This window comes from Tyto alba, unplaced genomic scaffold (assembly GCF_018691265.1).
Source record: "Tyto alba isolate M040663 unplaced genomic scaffold, T.alba_DEE_v4.0 Super-Scaffold_41, whole genome shotgun sequence".
NCBI classification, from domain to species: Eukaryota; Metazoa; Chordata; class Aves; order Strigiformes; family Tytonidae; genus Tyto; species Tyto alba.
In genome coordinates this window covers 667,253-687,229 of record NW_024881317.1, presented here as the reverse complement: position 1 = coordinate 687,229, position 19,977 = coordinate 667,253, and the positions used below count along the sequence as shown (strand labels likewise).

Sequence of the window (19,977 nt, the reverse complement as noted above, 5' to 3'; positions counted from 1 at the left end):
CCCAGGGCTCTGACACTGTCCCCGTTCTGGTCCCCAGGGCGGGGCTGGTGCCGAGCCGGAGCTGCCCCTCCATCACCCACGGCCCCCGGCTGAGCAGCGTGCCCCGCACCCGGAGGAGAGCCGTGCACATCTCCATCATGGAAGGTAGGGCCCGGGGCAGCGCCGGGGGCACGCACGCGCGTGCACGTACACACACACACACATGTGCCACGTGCACACACAGGTGCGCGCACGCACACACCAAAAGCCTGTGCACGCACCCAGCTGAAACCCAGGTTTCTGTAGCCCCTGATGCCGGTGCGAGGGTGCCAGGGCAGGGACGTGGCCCCAGGGTCCCGCGGCAGGGCTGGAGGGCACCAGATGTTGCTCCCGCGGCTCGGGGCCAGCCTGGCAGCAGGAGCTGAGCCCCGCGGGCGTTTCCAGCGCGAGCGAGCGGAGGGGAGTTGCTCAGCAGTGATAATCTAAATTGTCCGCGGGGTCTCGGCAAGGGCAGAGCGTTGCTGAGAGCCGCCGGGCCGGCGTCCGAGCACAGGCAGGAACAAACTGGGCTGCAAAGGAACCTGTCGCCCACCTGGGAGCTGCTCCTGGCTTGCCAGGCCGGAGCACCCTGCCAGCCTGCAGCGGGGCGGCTGGTGTGTCCCCCCACCCCCCCCGGGGCGGTGCGGGGCCGGGGGTGCACCCGGGAAGGGGGGTTGGCAGTGGGCAAAATGCTGGGACCAGCCCCAGAGCTGCCCCACTGGGGGCCGGGGCTGTGCCACCGGCGGTGGCTGTGGTACCCACTGGTGGGTGCTGCTGGTGTGTGGGGGGCCGTCTGAGGATGCACAGGAGTTTGGAAAACTGGGAGGTGGGCGAGGGAACGGGGCAGGGAGCAGGGGGGGCGCAGGGGGTGGGTGCACCCCACAGTCGTGCCCTGAGCCCGGGGAGGGGCTGCGGGGCCACCCCTGCCCCGGCACAGCCGCACCAATCCTGCTCCCTGCCTGCCCAAAAGGGACAGGCCCCTCGGGGCAGGAGAGGGATTTATTTCCATCGAGGGAGCCCAGGGCTGGTGTCTGTGCTGATTTTGGGGGTGGGAGCGTGCCCGGCAGCCCCGTGGACAGGGTCACCTCTGCCACCCAGTTAAGTGTGAGCACCCTCTCCCCCGCCTCCCACCCGTGCCGTTGCGAAGCGGCAGGAGCATTAAATAGCCTCCCCCGATAAATCACCCCAAGCTGGCACAGCCTCCCGGCACCACCCCTGCCCCCGGCAGCTGCTTTTCCTCTCTCACACTTCAGCCCAGTCCCGTGGAAATGTGGGAGCCCAAAAATAGCCCCGACCCCGGGACCAGCAGCCCCAGTGCCGCCTGCGTCAGCCGTGCCGTGGGCCTGGCCAGCCCCCGCAGTCCCCACGGGTGCCCCGTGCCGTGGGCCAGGCCAGCCGCTGCCCGTGCCGCCATGGTGAAGTGCCTGATAAAGATTAAAACCAAAGTCAGCGTCCACCTGCGGCTCATCAACCACTGCTGCCGGGAGGTGAGGGTCCGGGTGCTGGCCCTGGGGCCGCGGCTGCTGGCCCGGGCTCTGGGGGCTCTGCCACTCCTCCCGGCTCTCCCCGGCCTCGGCCGCGATGCTCGGCACGGCCCCGGGGACGCACCCGCGCCAGGTAACGGCCGTCCGGGCTCTGGAGTGGCAGGGGGGTCCCCGGGGGGTCCCCACGAGCACAGCCCCGGGGGGATGCAGGGTGCGTGCCGTGGGGAGCAGGCTGGGGGCTCCCGTGCTGGCTGGACCCTGGGTCTTTATTCCCATGAAGCAGCTCGGGTTTTGGGGCTGGGCCCAGCTTTCCACTGATTCTGTAGCTTTTTCTGTCAGTCCCACAGAGTAAGCAGGTGGCAGGGAAGTTTGGGTCTGAGGGGGGGCTGGCACTGCTCTCGTTACACTGATGAGCAGGGGGACCCCCCCCCCAATCGCCTGCCCTCCCTGGGGAGCCGAGCTGCTGCCCGCCCCGGGGGGTGTCGGGGACACGGGGCGAATGCCGGACAGGGCTGTTCCCCCGAGCTGTGTGACTCGGGAGGAGGCATAGCTGTCGGGGCGAGAAGGTGTTTAATCCTCCGCCTCCGCGCTTGTCGCCCAAGCTGCCCCCACGGCAGGACCCGCGCTAAGCCGAGCTGAGCCGGAGGCATCCGGGGAGCGTTTCCAAGCAGGAGGGTGCAAAGCCCCGGGGAACGCGGGCAGGATGGGCTCCAGGGTCACCACTTCACCCTTGGGCACCTGCAAAAACGTCCAGCCCCAGTCCCCTGGCAGCCGGCTGCGGGGGGGCACTGGGGACCCGCTGGTCCTGGCCACCACCCCCCTGCCTGGGGTGCGGGACACTGCAGTGGCAGAATCGCCTTCCCCCCCCCCCATCACCGGCTCCTCTTGCTGTGAAAACCGCAAGGAGCAATTCCTGCACTTGTGGGATTTCTTGGAATTCAGGGGTTCCAGGGCGGGGGGGTGTTGGTGGGGAGAAGGGGTTCCCCTCGTCCTGCCCTTGGCGCAGAGGGCGGCTGGGCTGTAACTCAAGCTCAGCCGGGTTCGTGGCTGGGCGGGCTGGCCCACAGCTCCCACACGGATCTCGTTCCCCTGTGTGTACACTATTTTTTTTGGTAGCGGCTCAGCAGAGACCAGCGCGGTCGGTGACACCGGGCTGGGGTGCGGGTGGCTCTGTGGGGACAGGGGGGTGTGGGCAGATGCTTCTCCATGGGGCTGAGGCTCAGCTGGGACCCCACTGCACATCCTTGGGGTGCAGGGGTTGGGGGGGGGGGGTGGCGGGGCAGGCTGTGCCTGCCAGGAGGTAAATCCATCAGGCATCAGGATAAATCCATCAGGATAAATCCATCAGGATCTCTCCGAGGGCTGCAGCAGGCTTGGCCATCTCCACCAGTGCCATGGGGAGAGTTTGCCCCCAGTGCCCAGCTCAGGGCTGGCAGGGACCCCTCCGCTGCCCCAGCACGTGGATCCCTTGGGGGTGTTTCTGCTCCCTCCCCCCCAAATCCTGCCTGCTCCCGGGGCGGGGGGGTGTTGGTGTTGCTGATGGCAGATTGGGGCAGCTGCTGGGGGGTTGGGGGGGGGGGGGTGTTGGCACCTCGGGACCGTTCCCACGCAGGGATGTTCCCACGCAGGGATGTGTTCGCGCTCGCCTGAGGACAGGCTGTCGGTGATGGGGGTTTGGGCATCACCATGACAGTCACACGGGGCTGCCCGAGGGACCCCAAAACCAGCCAAAAGCACCCCGAGGCAGCCGTGGCGTCCCCACAGGGGATGCTGGGCCAGGCAACGGGGGGGGCGGGGGGCTTCCAGTGGTGGGAGGGCACCGCTGAGCATCCTCCCTTTTTTTTTCCATCCCTCTTGTCCCCCAGGCCTGGAGTCCCTGCGTGACAGTGCCCACTCGACCCCCGTGCGCTCGACCTCCCACGGCGACGCCTTCGCGGCCCCCGGCCGCAGCGGCCGCGCCGAGAGCAGCGAGCGGGTGGCCGTCATCGCCGACGAGAACTACAGCCCGGCGGACAGCGTGCTGCCCACGCCGGTGGCCGAGCACAGCCTGGAGCTGATGCTGCTCTCGCGGCAGGCGAACGGGGCCCCGTGCAGCATCGAGGAGGAGAAGGAGTCGGAGGCCGGCACGCCGGCGGCGGCCGAGGCGGAGGAGGCGGGCGGCGAGCTGCGGGCGCTGTGCCCCGGCGGCCTGGGGGCTGCCCGGGCGGAACAGGTGAATAAGTTTGTTTTAAGTGTCCTCCGTTTGCTCCTTGTGACAGTTGGACTCCTCTTTGTTTTGCTCCTCCTCCTGATCGTCCTTACCGAGTCCGACCTTGACACTGCCTTTTTCCGCGATATCCGCCAGACCCCCGAGTTCGAGCAGTTCCATTACCAATACTTTTGTCCCCTCAGGCGATGGTTTGCCTGCAAAGTCCGCGCCGTGGTAAGCCTGCTCATTGACACCTGAAGGCAGGAGCCACCACCTAACTGGCCGGGGCCCTGGGGAGCGACCTGCCTGCGGCACCCCCACTAACCCTCCCTCCCCGAGCCCGGCCCGGCGCGGCCGAGGCGGCGGCTTTTCGGGAGGAAGAGGAGGTTGGGGGGGGGGGGGTTTGGGGGTGCAGCTGCCCCCCACCCCCGGGGCCTCCTCCTCCCCGCACTCGGCCGCCCGCACAGCACTTCACCGGTCCGATTCGCACGGCTCCGGAGGCACCGAGCAGAGGGAGGAATTAATTTTATTATTACCGCCCGTCCTTGCCCGCGCGCCGGCCGGGCGGCTCGCGACGCTGCGCTGCGCAGGAGCTTTAGCACTGGTGCTACTGAGTAGTGATTGAAACACTCGTGTACTGTTACGTTATTGAATCCGCCACTGTGCACACCCACCCACCCACCCACCCCCCCCTTGCCACGGCTTTGCAGAACCACCCACCCCCCCACACCCCTCCCCGCCAGCCGGAGCCTCCTCTGCGCCGATGCGCTGCCGGGGGGACAACCCCACTCCTCCCCCGGTCCAAGGGGAGCCCTCTCCCCGCAGGCTTGGCCTTTCATCACTTTTATTTTCATTTTTTTTTGTTGTTTTTCCGAAGCCTTGAAGTGTCAGTGCTCCCGAGGGCGGGGAGAGCACGGGCAGGCGCGAGCACGCCGGCCAAGCCCGGGCGCGGAGCCAGTAGTGACCGTGTCGGATTTATTTAGGAAGACCTTTAGCCTCCAAAAGTTGTACCTGTTTTGTACAAAAGAAAAAAAAAAAAAAGAAAAAAAAAAAAAAAAAAGAGAGACTGTTTCAAGGTCTATTTTAACAACAAAGCACTATTTTGTTATCAAATCTAATCAAGTCTTTTTTTACTTTACGGATTGGGTGACCGTGGTGTGCTGTACCAAGCGGCTCACGCTGAGCAAATGGTTTAAGAGTAAACGCTTTTGTAGCCTGGAAGCCCAGATTAACCCATTGCTAGTTTTGGAATAGAGAAAGGAGCTCTACTTTTGTGACTTTTCTGAAGATAAAAAGGACGGAACTACAGGAGCGGAGGTGACACTGAACAAGCCAATGGACAACCATTAGACCTGTCTGTTCTAAAGCAAAAATCAGTAAAACCAACTCATCGCACTTGTGACCGGAGCAGCAGCGGTCGCTACACAGGGAGCAATAAAAGCCAGTTCTGTTAAGTTTTGGTTGAGGAGTTGGACAGACTGAGCAAAAAAGGTGAAAACAGGTGAGCAAGTTTTATTTCATCTCAGGGAGAGATTTTACGTCAGCTGGGGCCATAACTGCAGTTTAAAAAAAAAAAAAAAAAAAAAAAAAGCCTGATTTCCGCGTTCCTGTCGCCGAGCAGCCCCCTGGCCGGCCGGGACGTGGCTCGGCTCGGCTCGGCTCGGCTCCGCTCGGCTCGGCTCGGCCCCGCTCGGCTCCGCTCGGCTCGGCCCGGCCCACGCTCGGCTCCGCTCGGCTCCGCTCGGCTCGGCTCGGCCGGCGCTGCAATAAAGGGGGCCCCGCTGGGGGGGCGGGGGGGTCCGCGCCCGGCCCCGACTCCTGAGCAGGCGGGAGCCGCTACCAGCGACGGAGGATCGCTTTGGGGTTTGTTTTTTTTTGTGTTTTGGGTTTTTGTTTTTTTTTTTTTTTTTTAACATGATAATCCTGTTTTATGCAACACAGCGAGACGATTAACTCTTAGTGCAGTGTTCCTACCTCAGCCCGCAGTCAGTGGTGTCTCTATGCAGCGCGTGGTAGTCCCGAACCTGCCGTTTTTCGCCCCGGGTTGGAGACGCCGAGTGAGCGCGCGCGTCCGTGTGTGTCCGCGTGCGTCCGTGTGTCCGTCCCGCGGCCGTGCTGCCTGATGTCGCGACAGCAGCGCCCCGCTCCCCCCCGGCCCCCGCCGCGGCTTCCCCGCGACAGCTCCCACCCGCCCTGTGGCTGCAGAACCGCCCGAACTGGCGACTTTTCATCGCGCGTTTTCCCTGTACGTTCCACAGTCCGTCTCGTGTTTCACTCCCTGTTAGTTTTACCTGGCTTTATATTAAAATGTCGTTTCCATAGGTTCTTATGCCAGAGGAAAAAAAAAAAAAAAACAAATCTCATAATAGTGTACTGCATCTTTAAGCAGTAGATGGTAAAATACCTGAAAATGTGAATTTCTTAGTTTTCATAAAAAAAAAAAATCTAGAAATTAACCTTCCATGTGCCAAATACTGTAAGTTACATTTTTCCTTCAAAATGTACCTTTTTCTACATATTCAATATCTTAGTTAGCATAAAATCATCGGTGCCATGAGAAGTATTTTTAAATTTAAATAAATATTTAAATATCATGAAACCTGGAGTCGGCGTGAGATCCGTGCAGCGTTTCTGGTGTCGGTGCCCACTTTCCACCCGAGTGAAACCCGAGCGCAGCCCCCCCCCCCCCCCCCCCGGCCCTTGGGTTGGGGTGGGAAATGGGGAGCGGCGGGGGGCCGGAGGGTGCAGAAGGGGGGGCCCAGGCCAGCCCCCCGCAGCCCTGCCCACACCCTGACAACGCCAAATTCCAGGCAGAGCCCCGGAGCTTCCCCAGAACCAACCGGGACAAATTGTGGTGCAGAGACAGAGCGGGGGCAGTGCCAGGCCCGGAGCGCGCCGGCGCCGGGAGGCACCTCGCACACGCAGCAAGTTTTCAGGGTTTTTTTTGAAAAATAACTTTGGTGCCGGGGAGAAAGATTTCTGCACAAGCTGATTGGCACAGGAGGATTCATATTGTATTGTAACTAAAGAACGCCAAAGGTAGCTTAGAAGATTTATTTTAAAGCTTTTTAAAAATACAATTCTGTCCTGAGAAAACACAGTTAGCTTAGGAACAGCTTAACAGAGGTTAAACACTTTTCATGCAAAAAGGACAAAACAAAAATAAAAAACTGAGCCGTCTGTTCTATTCTCTGAACACATGAAGGCGGCCGCTGGAGTTGCCACCCACTAGGATGTTCTTACTGGGATGAACCACATTAATGGAACACACGGAGCCAAGGCAGTCAAGGTTCTGGAAAGAGTGCAAGAGCTTCCCCGTATCCCGGAACACTTCTATCTGCCTGGGCCGGGCCATGCTGCCCACCACGAAGCAGTCCTCCTGCTTAGGGTCCCATACTGCTCTGAACCGAGTTAACCAGCGCCCCGTGTTGTTGTTGTGTCTTCAGAGAAACAAACAGGGAGAAAAAAAAAAAGAAAGAGAGACAGTTCTCTTAGTGAATCCAGTATTTTTAACTCTCGTCATTTATGTCCTGTTTGCTGAAAACCAGCTCGCTGGCCCCCTAAGCCACCCCGGAGAGCTGGAGCCACCCGGGCGGCCACCGTCCTGCGGTGGCTGGGGCAGGGCCACGAAGTGCAGCGGAGCAGGACCAGGAGCCAAAGGGACTGGTAAGTCAAAGCAGTTGTGCTTCGTGGCCGTGTATTTCAGTAAACTCAGGACACGCGCGTGTCGAGCCTTTCGATAAACTGCAAACTAAAGAGTTTCCACGCCAGTCACTCAACCAGTCCCAGCTCCTCAGCAAACACCAACCCTGACAAGGATTCGCCCTCCCGGAGCACAAAGGTGTTCTACAAGCGCCGAGACTCCACTTGAAGAAGTAACCTTTGATATTTAAAAAAAAAAAAAAACCCCAACCGCACAAAGGAAAAGCATTCAGAAACAGCACACCTCCCGAACAGTCACAAAGTTCCAGGGGTGACATCAGAGCTCCCCTGCAGACTCCACTGACTCGAAGCAGTCGGCTTTGTGAACCGGGAGGCGCCGGTGGGGACAAGGACACGTCCCCCGGGGTGGGAGGGCCCGGGGGGGACCCCCGAGGCGGTTTGGACCCGGCGCCTTCGGCTTACCTGACAGTGCTGAGAGCTCCCACCGCCGACGGCAAAGAGCTGGTGTCGTAGACCCTGTAACGGGGGAGAGCGCGTTAACGAACGCGCAGGGGTTAGGGGAGGCTGCCCTCGCCCCGTGAAAGCAGGGAGCAGCACAGCCCAGACCACGCGGGGTTCTGCGATACGGCGACCAACAGCACGCAGGATCCCAGCTCAAACACAGCCACCAACGTTCCCCAGCTGCAGTGAGGAGGTTTGCTCTTTATACTTGGACCTGCTTTTAGCTAGAACTGAAGGCCGTCCCTTCCGAAAGCTGTTCTAGGAAGAGGGCAGGAACAGGCAAGTGCGAGGCTCCTCAGCCAGCATCCGTGTCCCCGCACCAAGCGGCTGCCCCGGGAGGGACACGGGAGAAAGGAAAACACACGCAGGGGTGAAATCCCACCAGGAACGGCCCCCGGTGCCAGCAGTGCCTCAGGCAGGCTGGAGCTCGGCCGAGAGAAACCACCAGCGGGTCTCCCCTCCCCGGCTCGCCTTCACCCCCATAAATGTCCAAGATCCCACCCCCCAGGGCAAAAAATTCAACTTGCTGCTGCGTTAAAAGCTGCTCCCTTTTTTCTCTGGAGTAAGCAGTGGATAAATGAACACGTATCTGTCTTCTCTAATTCTGTCGAGCACAAATACTCCGGCTCGCACACGTCCATTTGTACTCTGACGCCCGCGCTGTTAGCGCCAAGGATTTACAATTTTCACAACCAAACTCACTACAGAGAACAAATCCTCAATTGTACAGAGTGAACAGATCACAGGAAAGAAAGCATTACAGCAACGCGGGACGCGCACACACGAACTCTTTCCTGTGTGTGTGGAAGGGGAAGAAGGAAAATCAAATTTCCAGGCAAAACATATAATGCTGTAACAACTGCACCGTATTCAGGTTCTTTCCAGAATGCAGGTACTTACCCCCTCTTTTAAAAACACCTGCAACCTGTACAGACCTGATCCTCAGTCTGGCCTTCGCTGCCTCCCCCATCGCGTACCTGCTATCCTTTGGTACAATTCAGGACTCCTGAACACGCACGTGGCACATATGCAGATGCAGTCAGGTATTTACATGAATAGATTACCTGAATTACGGTCACAAAACTGCACCGTAGGAAAAAAAAACCTGGATCTCTAGTACAACACAACTCACAACAGTTTAAATTATCATCTGGTAGACTAGTTACAAAAGAGCTGATATTATCATAACTTTAAGTACCAGCAGCTAAAAATAAACCCAGTGTCTAAGCACGTTGTATTTGTATTCACAAGCCAGGTTCTTGGCTGGTTTTTGTTTGGTTGGTTTGGGGTTTTTTGTTTTGTTGTGTTTGTTTGCCTTTTAAAGACTAACAATACCTGTATATTTTACTGTTCACTGTTAAATATTCTTCAGGAAAATGAGAATTGGGAAAAAAAAATAATCAAAAAATGATTAAAAAAATCCATTAAAAATGCCAATATAAGTAAATCTTTATCGCTTTTTAAAAAAGCGATAAAGACAGAAAGCTCTCAATGACGGGTGAAGCAGATAGTTAAGAATAATAACAAAAAAATACCAGTTGAGGTTTTCCATACAGATTATTCCTTCCCGCAGCGTCTTACCTGAGCTTGTCGTCAGCACACACCGTCACTACTCTGCTCCCAGTTACAGGTGAGAAATATGCAGAAGCAACACTTTTTGTGTGTCCTTTCAGAGCGCTCACAGGCTTGTTCCCTTTAGACTTCAGGTACCGAACGTCGTAAATACAAACATCCCTGCAACACACGCCACACAGGACACTTCGCAAGGCGACAGGTAACTCATTACTCCTCTTCCCCATTTACCAAAAATCACCCACGAGCCACCGCAGGTTTTATGTGAGCTGCCTTCCAAACTTTAGCTCAGCAGCACACGCTCACTCACCCAGCCGGTGGCTCCCAAGGATTCTGAGAGCACCAAAACCAGCCCCACCCAGCAGCTCCTTGAAATCCCTTTACACCGCAATGGCTCAAAACCCAGTGACTCACCCACGAGACCATTTGGGACCATACTGCCAAAAGGTGAGGGAAAGTCAAAGCGCATCCCGTTTGAAATCCTTCTAAGAACTAAAAACTCGTTTTCTAAGTCAAAGAAAGCTCTGACCACTCTGCGGGGCTGACAAATCCTCTGCCTCATCCCCAGCGGCTCCTGCCCTCCAAACGGGGCGCGGGTACCTGACTTCAGACTCCAGTGCAGACAGGACACCGAAAAGACGGAGTAACTGCGGTTCATTTTGAGCTACGTACACTAAGCCAGCAGCCATGAAATACTGTTTATTCACTGGGTGAACATGGACTGTCCTCGTCCTTTTGAAGCCAATGTCTGCAGAAAGCTCTGAAGATGTTCCTGGGGTCCGTCTGTCCACAACAGCGACGTCGCCACCCCAGTGTCCTACTATTGCAGTGGAGGCGTTGTCTTCCAAAAAGTCAAAGGAAGACATGCTTTCTTCATTTCTGCATATCTGAGCACAGGAAAGGTCAAACGCGACCGAAATGATTCAATGAAATACAGAGAGTTATTCAAAACACCCGAAACACTCTACGGGCTGTAGATTTCTTGCTTTCCTTTTTTAACATAGTAAAAATACTAACGAAGGCCACCTCGTTTGCCAGCTCCAGCCCTCGCTATCCATGCAGGTGACCTTTCCGTGAAGCCGGTACGCCTTCCCCAGAGGAGATGATTAACTAACCCAGCAAACCGGCAACAACATACTCGGATTTCTCAAAACTCTAACAAGACACTGCCCCCCTCCACGTGCCGGTAATCAAACGGCCGTCACCCTCGAGCGCGCACCGAGCGAGGGGCAACGATACCGGTCCTTTCGCCGGTGCTACAGAAGCCTTTAAGTGGGTGCAGAAACGTGAATTTGGCAGAGCAGAGTCAGGACGTCAACCGAGGTGAGCCCGGGGCAGCTCCCTCTCAAGGCAGCGATGAGCCGTGAGCTCAGCGCTGCAGCAGAGCGCCCGCGGCCCCCCGGGTGCGCGCTCTCCCCAAGGCCGGCACTACCCCCAGAGGCACCGCAAGGCGGCTCAAGGGGGACGGAGCAGGAGAAGGGCATTTCTCTTCCCCCGACCTCTGAAGACGCGCTCTTGCAAGCGTTCTGCCGCAAAGAGCGAGCCACCCGGGCCCCTCCTGGCCCCCTCGCCGGCGGAGCGCAGGCGCTGCCCGAGCAGCTGGCCTGCCAGCAACCCCACCGAGATTACCGTGCCTGCAAGGGCTGGGGGAAAGAAGCTTTAAACTGTTGTAGCTTGTTATATTTTCCAATGTTGGAGAGCTGATCAACGCAGATGTATCTGTCAAAAATAAGCAAACCGAGCAAGCATCACAGAGCTCCCCGGGTAAGCTGTCGGGCTCACCATGGAGACAGTCACAGCATTTTGCTCACTCGAAACCTGAGAAAACCTGCTTTGTGTTGTTTTACGATGTTTCTTTGGGTAGGGCTTTTTGATAAGATTCAGTGCTTCAAATCGCTCTCGTTTGCCATGGTTAAAAGGTAATGCTTCTGAAAGAGGCACATATTGCTTAAGCACGGAGAAATGAAATTAAATTCAATAATTGCAGCTGTCTCTGCAGGAAGGAAATTGGGAGTACCCAAGCTGTTACTATGTTTTGAGTAGGAAGCATCTCCGTATTTTTATGATCTTAATTAAAGGTTACTTCACGTGTCCCTTGTGGAAATGGAACCTTGAACTTTCTTGTTAACAAAAGAACCAACAGATAACAACTTGCGTACGAGGAGACCAAAGCTTGGCAGCAGCACGTACCAAGAGATTTCCAGGCAGTCTGCAGCAGGACGGCGGGAGCACTCACCTCATCAAAGACAGCCCTAGTAACATCACCGCAGCGCAGAGAGTCATTGCTGAGGGACAGCAAGTGAGCAGGGTTAAACGGAGAGAAATGCATGCAGCTGACCGGGTAGTTGTGTGGAACAAAGACACGTGCTCCCTCGTCAGACTTACAGTCCTGAAAAACAACTGAGATTCAGTGGACACAGACACTAGTCGCTGCAGTTATTTCTGTTAATCATTGCAACTTTCAAAGTCGAGCCTCTGTTCTCAGTCTGCTCTGGGTAGCTGCACGGAGGGGGCAGGAGGGGCCCTGATGTGCGGGGACACTGGGGCGGGTAACGGAGGCAGCCAGAGTGCTCGGGGGCCAACACCTTCCCGAAACCAAAGGGACTTTCACCTCCCCACGGAAGAGAGAGCTGCCCTCCCGCAGACCGCCCCCCCCCCCCGCCATTCTCACCACTATACAAGTAATTTAGCTCAAAGGGGCACTAAGAATTTACTCTGTTCCAGCACTCTGTTTCGTCAGTAGGAGAAGCTGCAGCTCCCTGCTGGAATCTAAGTGCACTTGTGTCACTGCGGCCATCGGTGCTGTATCTGGCCATCGATATCTGGCTCTTTTTCACTGACAGCCCTGGATGCTCAGTTACCACGGGTGAACACCTCGCTGAGGACCAAACGTACACCTTTTACATCAAAATATGTACATACTAGGCTACTTAGAACTCAGGCTAAATTACAGTGATCCAAGCTGAATGTAAAGCATAATCTCCTGTATGTCCTCTTCTAATTCTGGCACCATTCAAGCTCTGTTATTTTAAAAGAAACTGAATAGACCGTTTTGGAACAAGCACCAGTTCGTGCCACAAAGATTATTCTGCTCCCAAACTTGGTCAAGTCCAACTCACTTCCAGGAAAATAAAAAAAGGGAGAGCAAAAGGGAAGAGTGGCTTTAACAATTCTAGGCTTCCACAGAAATGTCTCTGCAAGGCCGCAGAGAGCCTGCAGCACTCGGAGACCTCCACACTCCTCGACAGGTAGTAACCGCAGCTGCAGAGCTTGTTAAATTGTATGGAGCAGCCCAAACTTCTTTATGATCGAGTAGGAGCCTGAGCTGAATTTAGTTGATCAGTTTCCTGAAGCTGTCAGAGCAGAAATGACTCCAAACTCGAGAGGTTCATGACACTGCCAAAAATGAAAAGAAAATCTGCACGTGTGTGAACCTGGATGACGTGGGATCAAAGCGGAGGGTGCAGGGGGAGGTTGCAAAGGTGCAAGGCAAGGGCATGAATACGGATTCTTGCTGCAGGAGTAATGAAGGCAATTCAGAAACGACGGTGAGACTATCTGCAAAGCCCTCAGAAGTCTTCAAAGCGCCAAATGCTAAGCTATTTTCCAGAGACAATGTAAGCAAATGTGTGCCAGCATATATATTGGCAGAGCAGTTTTATTTCTGCTGTCGGGAAAAAGAGTGACTCACTGCAGCTACCCAAAATTTGTACAAACTCAAAAAAACAAATACTGGAGCATCCATTTCCCCTCACTCTCCAAAACCTAGCTGTGGTATTGCTGCCAGGGTACTGCAATTACATCCTGGATCTCCCGTCGGTGAAATGCAATTTTAACCCTCACTGATAACATTATTTCAGCTAGTGATCCATTTTCTTCTGCTCTGCCCCCTAAGATTACCGGCGCAACCCTTCCTCCCATGAAGCCTGGACTTGCCAAGGATCAGACAGAGCGTTTTCAGCAATTCCCGCGAGCCTCAGTTTAACCAACACCCTGGTTTTATCTGTAAGAACGAGGAAAACCTAACACACCATCGTGAGCCTGACGAAAGGACGCGGGAGGCCGTGCCCCACCTGTGTCCACCCTGCAACCAACGGCTCCGGCGGGCGAAGAGCAGCACCCTGACAACTCACCACGTTCCAGAGGCCGATCTGCCCCGACTTGTCTCCAGCTGCCACAAAGAGGAGGCTTTCAGAAGGGTGGATAGCCATAGAGCACACTCGGTATTTCACGACCTTCTTAACGTTGTCTTCACTGAGGACCATGCTGCTCAGGCTGTCTCGGTATCTGGACAACATCATTAAAACATCAGCTATTCGAGAGAAGAAAGGAGGGCAAGACAGTCGCCAGTTTTTAGCTGCTGTCTCCAGGTTACCTCTTCATGTCACACGTGCACTTTTCAGTATCACCAGCTTTCATCTACAGACAGAAAGGGAATATTTATCAGAATCAGAACCCAAGCTAAATTGTCTAAAAATGACTAATTGTAACTAATAATACCTCACTTATCCTCATCCATGTGGTCAGTAAGTCCTCTGCCAAGTTGCCGTTGGCCATCTCATCTTCTGGAACCATTGGCAAAGGTCCGGCTGGGACCTGCGGCTGGAATGACATCAGCAATTCTCTTAACTCACAACAACTGAAATTACGGGTAAGGTGAATTGTTACTTTCCACACACCGGTCATTCTGAGAACACATCCACGACAATACAGGAAATAAACATTAAAAAAAAAAAAAAAAAATGTATCAAAATCTTATTAAAAAGAGAGAACTTTACTGAACACAACAGCAAAGACAAACAACTGCCCTACGGTTTTTCCTCTCCCTTCTGATACTCCAGCAAGGTGGATCTTCACAAACTACATTACAGAGATTTAGCTTTATTCTGCAACACCATGGAAGATTTAAACTCCCATCCCTCAGAGCAATAGAATTTTTACTTGTTGCTACATAACTACTGCAGAAAGGTAGTAAACATTTCAAAGGAAAATAAACCAGATCAAAAGTAACAGTGAAATAAATTAAAACAGAGCGATAAAATTTTTAATTCTAAGCTGCTCAAATCTATGGGCTGCTAAAAATGCATAAAGTTTTACCTCAGAACCCTTCTGATCATCCAAAACCGCACTATTTCATCAACTCGAGTCACAGAATATTGCCTAACTTTCAGAGAGGACAGGGGAAGCCTGCTATTCAAGACGCCCGAGGGCGAAGGAATTTACCTTTTGTTCTTGCCACTGTGTACCTCACCTTCCCGAGCCTCCAAAGGTTTTTACAATAAGCTCCGCAATGACAAGTATCATCAGTCAACTTCACCAGCACTGTTTTTTATAAAGTATACACCCCCCCCTCCCCATCTTACATATTCCTCTGCTTCTGGCTGGGCGGGCATCTCCGGCACTGGAACTCCCAACGGCTCTACTCTTTGTAAGCGCATAGATCTTCGCCGCACTGATTCATTTTCTGCCTTTTTAGGCTTAGCTCTAGAGCAATGAAAACATTTCAGAGTTACAGACACAGTGAAATGGCCTAAGTTAAATCCTCTGCGTTTAAGCGCAAGCACAGAGCGGGTCCAGGCGCAGAGCCCTCACGCCCCGGCTCACAGCCTAACGAGTTCTGCGTCGCCTCAGGAGGGCTGCGATTACTTTTTCCTTCAGTGACAGCCACGAACAGCAAAAAGAGAACTTTGCAATGCACATACATTGTATTGCATTTTTGTTTCACCTGTAATACACCCTGCCACTGTCGCTTCTCTTCCCAGCCCTCCTTATTTATAATTCATCCTCCCACTCGCTGATCTGGTCATCTTTCTTCACTTTCTTTCATCATGGATCTTATTCATTATCTGGACTTAAGCTCCTATTTCTGCTCTGTCTGGCACAGTTCTGGCACTGCCAAATGTCTTTTTTTCTACACTAATTGGTTACTCTATCCTTTGCACCCAGTTCTCCCCCCCTCTTTTTCTCCCACACCTTTTCCCATAATTTGTTTTCACCATTTACCATTTCTTTCTCTAGCCACCGTGCAAAACTATCAGAAAAAAAAAATGTGCTTGAAATACCTTAATACAAATATCACAAAAAGAACAAATTCTGTAATTTGATGAAAAAGGTAATAGCACTGTCATTTTCTTTCCAAAGGATGGCAGAGGAGAGGCACTACCTAGAGGAGCTGCCTGTTCATGAACTCACACAGCTTAAGATAGTCAGTCATTCAGATTTAGCTTTAGAGGGAGACTCCTCCCTGGCTCTGCCTCCTGACAGCATCAGCTATGTGCAGATGGAACTGCTGAAACTTCAAACACACGATGAAGGAACAGCGATACAAATCTCATATACAGTTGTTTTACCTTTTGGCAACAGAAGACTGTTTTTTAGTTGTAATTTGGTGAAGTCTTGCAGCTGACTTAAGGAGAAAAAAAAATAGTATAAATACATATAACAAACCTAAAAGGTTAAGCTGTATAAAATACAGTTATCTAAAGGCTGCAATAAGTTATACTGTAATTATTTACAATAATAAAATGGGATTCTTAAGCATCAAGCTGTGCTGTGTCTGCTTTCTTTCATGTACCAGGAAGAATTCCCCGACGGCCGTGAACCACGCGCAGGAGCACAGCACTGCCTGGATGCTCTGCAGCCCTCCTCTGTGCAGAACAAAGCAAAAGTGGCCAGGCTGGAGAGAGCCCAGAAAAGGGCCACAGAGACAACCAAGGGCCTGGGCAGGCATGTGAGGAAAGGCTGAGAGGACGGGGTTTGTTCAACCTGGAGAAGAGCAGGCTGAGGAGGGGAGACCTCGTCACCATGTGACAAGGTATTTAAAGGGCGGCTGCAAAGGAGATGGAGACACCCCCTTTACAAGGAGGCACACGGAGAAGTGGAGGGGTGACGGGCACAAGTGACTCCTGGGGAGATTCTGACTGGACACGAGAGGAAAACGTTTCCCCATGAGAACACTCAGCCGCTGGGATCACCTCCCCCGGGAAGCGAAGCGGCGGATTCCCCAGCACTGGGCACTTTGAAGATCCAGCTGGACGGGGGGGCTGGGCCAGCTTGTCCAGACCGGGCTTTGCCAAGAAACCTCGAGGTCCCTTCCAACCCGGGATTCTGCCATTCTATGAATATTTTCTAAATGCTAAGCACCAGAGACAGAAAGACACGTAAAGCAGAACCTGTAACCGCAGAGGCCTCCGTTCACAGTGTCTTCTGAATTACATTTTGAAAACAGGCATTTAGTTCATTTGGACTCCAGAAAAGTTTAGGCATGTCCCGGTGAGATTACTAAAACCGCTGCTCCACTACTGCTCTAGTCAAAGCATCAGGAACCCTGGCATGAAAAGATTTACCTGCTTCTTGGGTTTGGCAGCCCCAATGCTGGCCAGTGCTAAAGGTAACCAAGACGGCTATAGCTCTCCTTTTGCTAGTCTTTGCTACTCTGCAGTCAGTGCTGTCACTAGTCAAACTGCCTAGTCTTTACTGACCTCTCTGCTGAGGGTAACTAGAAGAAAAGGAGTTATTTTTACTCAAGTTTCAGTCTTGGAGGTAAGGAGTCTTACTGCCTATTAGACAGGCCCAACCACGTCTTGCAGCCTGGTGTAACGAGCAAGCAAGCGTGCAGCCGTTCAAGGAGGTAATCCACTCAGTGCTGCCAGAAAAGGGATATATCGTGAATTTAAAAAAAAACCAAAACAAAACAAAAAACGTAGGAGAATGAAGCAGCACAGAAAGAAGGGCAAAGATTTGGATCTACTCATGCAGTAACATTTGAAATCCCGCTGCCTCAACCTTCTAGCCAGCTCCTCCAGCACGAGCAGAATCAGAACATGCCTGAGTGCACCCAGCCCAGGCCGGACACGGGGAAGGACTCCGGCCGCGCGGGCTCTGCCCCAGAGCCCCTCGGCCCCGGGCGCTGAGCTGAACCCCCCCGCAGCCCCCCCCCCCCGAGCTCAGCTCCTCAGGCCTTACACCAGCGAGCAGGACCCGCGCGTGCCGCGCTCACAAGCACCTTCACGCCCCCTCATCTGGAGCTGCGGGGGCCGAGGTCCCCTCTCCGAAACGCTAACCAGCGGCACAAAACCCCGGGGGGGTGTTTTTACCCAGTCGGGGCAGTCCTGATGTCCCAGGAAGCTTTCATGCCTTTCCTCACACACCTGCCACTGCTGGGGAAGGGTTTCACAACGAGAGGGATGACAGAACCATCAGGACACTTGGAGAGAGCATTTTGATGCTATTTAGGGTCCATACAAACCTCATGCATCTTTAAAGCGGCAAAGAATTTAGCATTTTCTGTAATGTTCTTTAGCCTTTTCCTTTCATAAGCTGATAACTGTGAGTATCCATCCTACAAAAAGAAAAGCCAATTACTCTTCGCTGTACAGTTACGTGGCCTGCAAGAGAAGTCCCAGGCTGCTGGAAGGTGAACGTCAAAACTGGTTGTCTGAATTATTTAAAAGGGGTTTGATGTATTTGTAAACAAACAAAAGAAACATACAATCGGGGGTGATCCCAGGTCAACGGCAAAACCTGTCCATACAGGTACTGGCCTGGATTACAAAACTTACTCCTAGCATTAATTCTACAAAAAGGGCAGTTCATAAAAACCTTACTAGAACAAAAATACTGAAGCGACTCAGTAAACAAAACTTCAGCAATACAGCAAACATTACACATATATGGAATGCAGGCTTTAATGATTTTCATCTTTTATAGAAGAGGTCAACTTGACAAGTTGAAAACGATGATTTAAATATAAACGAGCATTGACAAAACTATCCTATCTTATGACTGTATCCGTCCATAAAAAGGACTGGAGATGGTTACTGACAGCACACCGCCACACTGGTGCTTTTGCTACCGGGTTTTTACACTCTGATGTGCGGCTGATAGCAAGAGCAGTTTTTTTTTCGTCCCTTAAAAACTCTGAAAGGGTAAAACGAAGTTTTATAGTGCCCGTTAGAGAAGCTAAGAAGAAAAAAAAAAAAGATGACATGAAGAGGAAAATACTTTCAAGCCATCTTTTTCTAAACCAAGGAAACACGCGCCGCGAGAGCCGCGGAGCCTCCACTTCCTCGGCCGCAGTGTGGGAGCCGGGCAGTGCCGGCCGGGGGGCGAGGGGTGAGGGGCCGGGGGGGCCAAGGGGCCGAGGGGCCGAGGGGCGAGGGACCGAGGGACCGAGGGGTGAGGGGGCGAGGGGCCGAGGGACCGAGGGGCGAGGGGCCGAGGGGCGAGGGGGCGAGGGGCCGAGGGGGCGAGGGACCGAGGGGCGAGGGGCCGAGGGGCCGAGGGGCCGAGGGGCGAGGGACCGAGGGGCGAGGGACCGAGGGGCCGAGGGGCCGAGGGGCGAGGGGCCGAGGGCCGAGGGGCCGAGGGGGTGAGGGGCCGAGGGGCCGAGGGGCCGAGGGGCCGAGGGGCGAGGGCCGAGGGGGCCGAGGGGGCCGAGGGTCCGAGGGGCCGCTGCCCGGGCACTCACCGCAGCCGCGTCTCCCCCGTCGCTGCCGTCGCTGTCCGCATCCCAAGCGCCGTCCCGGCCCTGGCCGGGCTCCGGGCAGAGCCCCTGGCCGGCCCCCCGGCCCCCCGCCCCGCCGCCCCGCAGCCGCTTCCGGGGGGGGCGCCGGCCCGGGCCGGCCAGCGGCGTGAGCAGCACCCGCAGCTGCCGCCCCGCTCCCGCTCGCCCCTCGCCCGGCCGCGGCGGCAGCTCGGCGCTCCCCGTCGGCCTGGACTCCTGCGGGGGCGGCACCGGGGGCTCGGCGGGGACCCGGCACCTTCCCGTTCCCGCGCCCGCCGCCCTCCTTCCCGCCCCGCTCCCCGCAGTTCCGAAACTCCTCCCCCCGCACCCCCCGGGCTCCCTCTCCCCGGGGCTCCCTCTCCCCGGGGTTCCCTCTCCCCGCACCCCCCGGGGCTCCCTCCCCCCGCACCCCCCCGGGCTCCCTCTCCCCGGGGCTCCCTCTCCCCCGGGCTCCCTCCCCCCGCACCCCCCGGGCTCCCTCTCCCCGGGGCTCCTGCTCCCCGCAGCCCCCGGGCTCCGTCTCCCCGGGGTTCCCTCTCCCCGCACCCCCCGGGGTTCCCTCTCCCCGCACCCCCCCCGGGCTCCCTCTCCCCGGGGCTCCCTCTCCCCGGGGTTCCCTCTCCCCGCACCCCCCGGGGCTCCCTCCCCCCGCACCCCCCGGGGCTCCCTCCCCCCCGGCTCCCTCTCCCCGCACCCCCCGGGCTCCCTCCCCCCGGGTTCCCTCCCCCCACAGTCCCCGGGGCTCCCTCCCCCCGCACCCCCCGGGCTCCCTCTCCCCGCACCCCCCGGGGCTCCCTCCCCCCGGGGCTCCCTCCCCCCGCACCCCCCGGCCTCCTCCCCCCGCAGCCCCCGGCCCCCGGTTCCCGCCCGGCCCCCGCAGCCCCTCCCGGCGGCCCCCCCGCTCCCCACGGACCTGCATCCGCTGCCGGGTGCGCGGCGACAGCTCCGGCCACGGCAGCGTCACGGCCACGGCAGCGTCACGGCCACGGCGCGCAGGGCCGCGGGGGCGGAGCGGCCGCTTCCCGCTCCCGCGAGGGGCGGCCCGG

General features: G+C 55.8%; 2 protein-coding genes and 1 long non-coding RNA gene across 12 annotated transcripts in view; 1 reads left to right on the top strand and 2 right to left on the bottom strand.

Annotated features, from left to right (window-relative positions):
- Positions 1-17,581, top strand: part of FRMD5 (FERM domain containing 5) — a 111,852-nt gene extending 94,271 nt beyond the window's left edge. For 6 of the 10 annotated variants that reach the window (XM_042803829.1, XM_042803835.1, XM_042803834.1 and 3 more), the window contains 2 exons: positions 38-144; positions 3,368-5,144. In XM_042803829.1, the coding sequence (XP_042659763.1) occupies positions 38-144; positions 3,368-3,948 (688 nt within the window). In that variant the 3' untranslated portion in view covers positions 3,949-5,144. Of the gene's footprint in view, positions 1-37; positions 145-3,367; positions 5,145-16,003 lie in introns of those variants that run through there. The other 4 variants (XM_042803833.1, XM_042803832.1, XM_042803831.1 and 1 more) reach the window with 2 other exon arrangements.
- Positions 4,198-6,399, bottom strand: LOC122154555. The gene is made up of 2 exons (XR_006166566.1): positions 5,665-6,399; positions 4,198-4,701 (listed from the first exon to the last, which is right to left on the bottom strand). It is a non-coding gene; the product is annotated as an uncharacterized LOC122154555 (long non-coding RNA).
- Positions 6,730-19,937, bottom strand: WDR76 (WD repeat domain 76). Its single transcript, XM_042803837.1, has 13 exons — positions 19,845-19,937; positions 18,896-19,147; positions 17,675-17,767; positions 15,777-15,832; positions 14,790-14,910; positions 13,927-14,028; positions 13,802-13,845; positions 13,560-13,713; positions 11,663-11,815; positions 10,099-10,313; positions 9,436-9,588; positions 7,816-7,869; positions 6,730-7,130 (listed from the first exon to the last, which is right to left on the bottom strand). Exons 1-13 carry the CDS (start codon positions 19,848-19,850, stop codon positions 6,875-6,877), a joined length of 1,659 nt encoding a protein of 552 aa, XP_042659771.1. The 5' UTR covers positions 19,851-19,937; the 3' UTR covers positions 6,730-6,874.
- Between the last annotated feature and the right edge of the window lie 40 nt (positions 19,938-19,977).

Bases quoted from the DNA above. Each gene is read 5' to 3' on its own strand.
- WDR76 (XM_042803837.1), bottom strand. The intron at 14,911-15,776 runs GTAAAACAACTG...TCATTGCTCTAG, and splicing joins CAGTCTTCTGTTGCCAAAAG to AGCTAAGCCTAAAAAGGCAG. The intron at 11,816-13,559 runs GTGAGTTGTCAG...GTTGTTTTTCAG, and splicing joins AGATCGGCCTCTGGAACGTG to GACTGTAAGTCTGACGAGGG.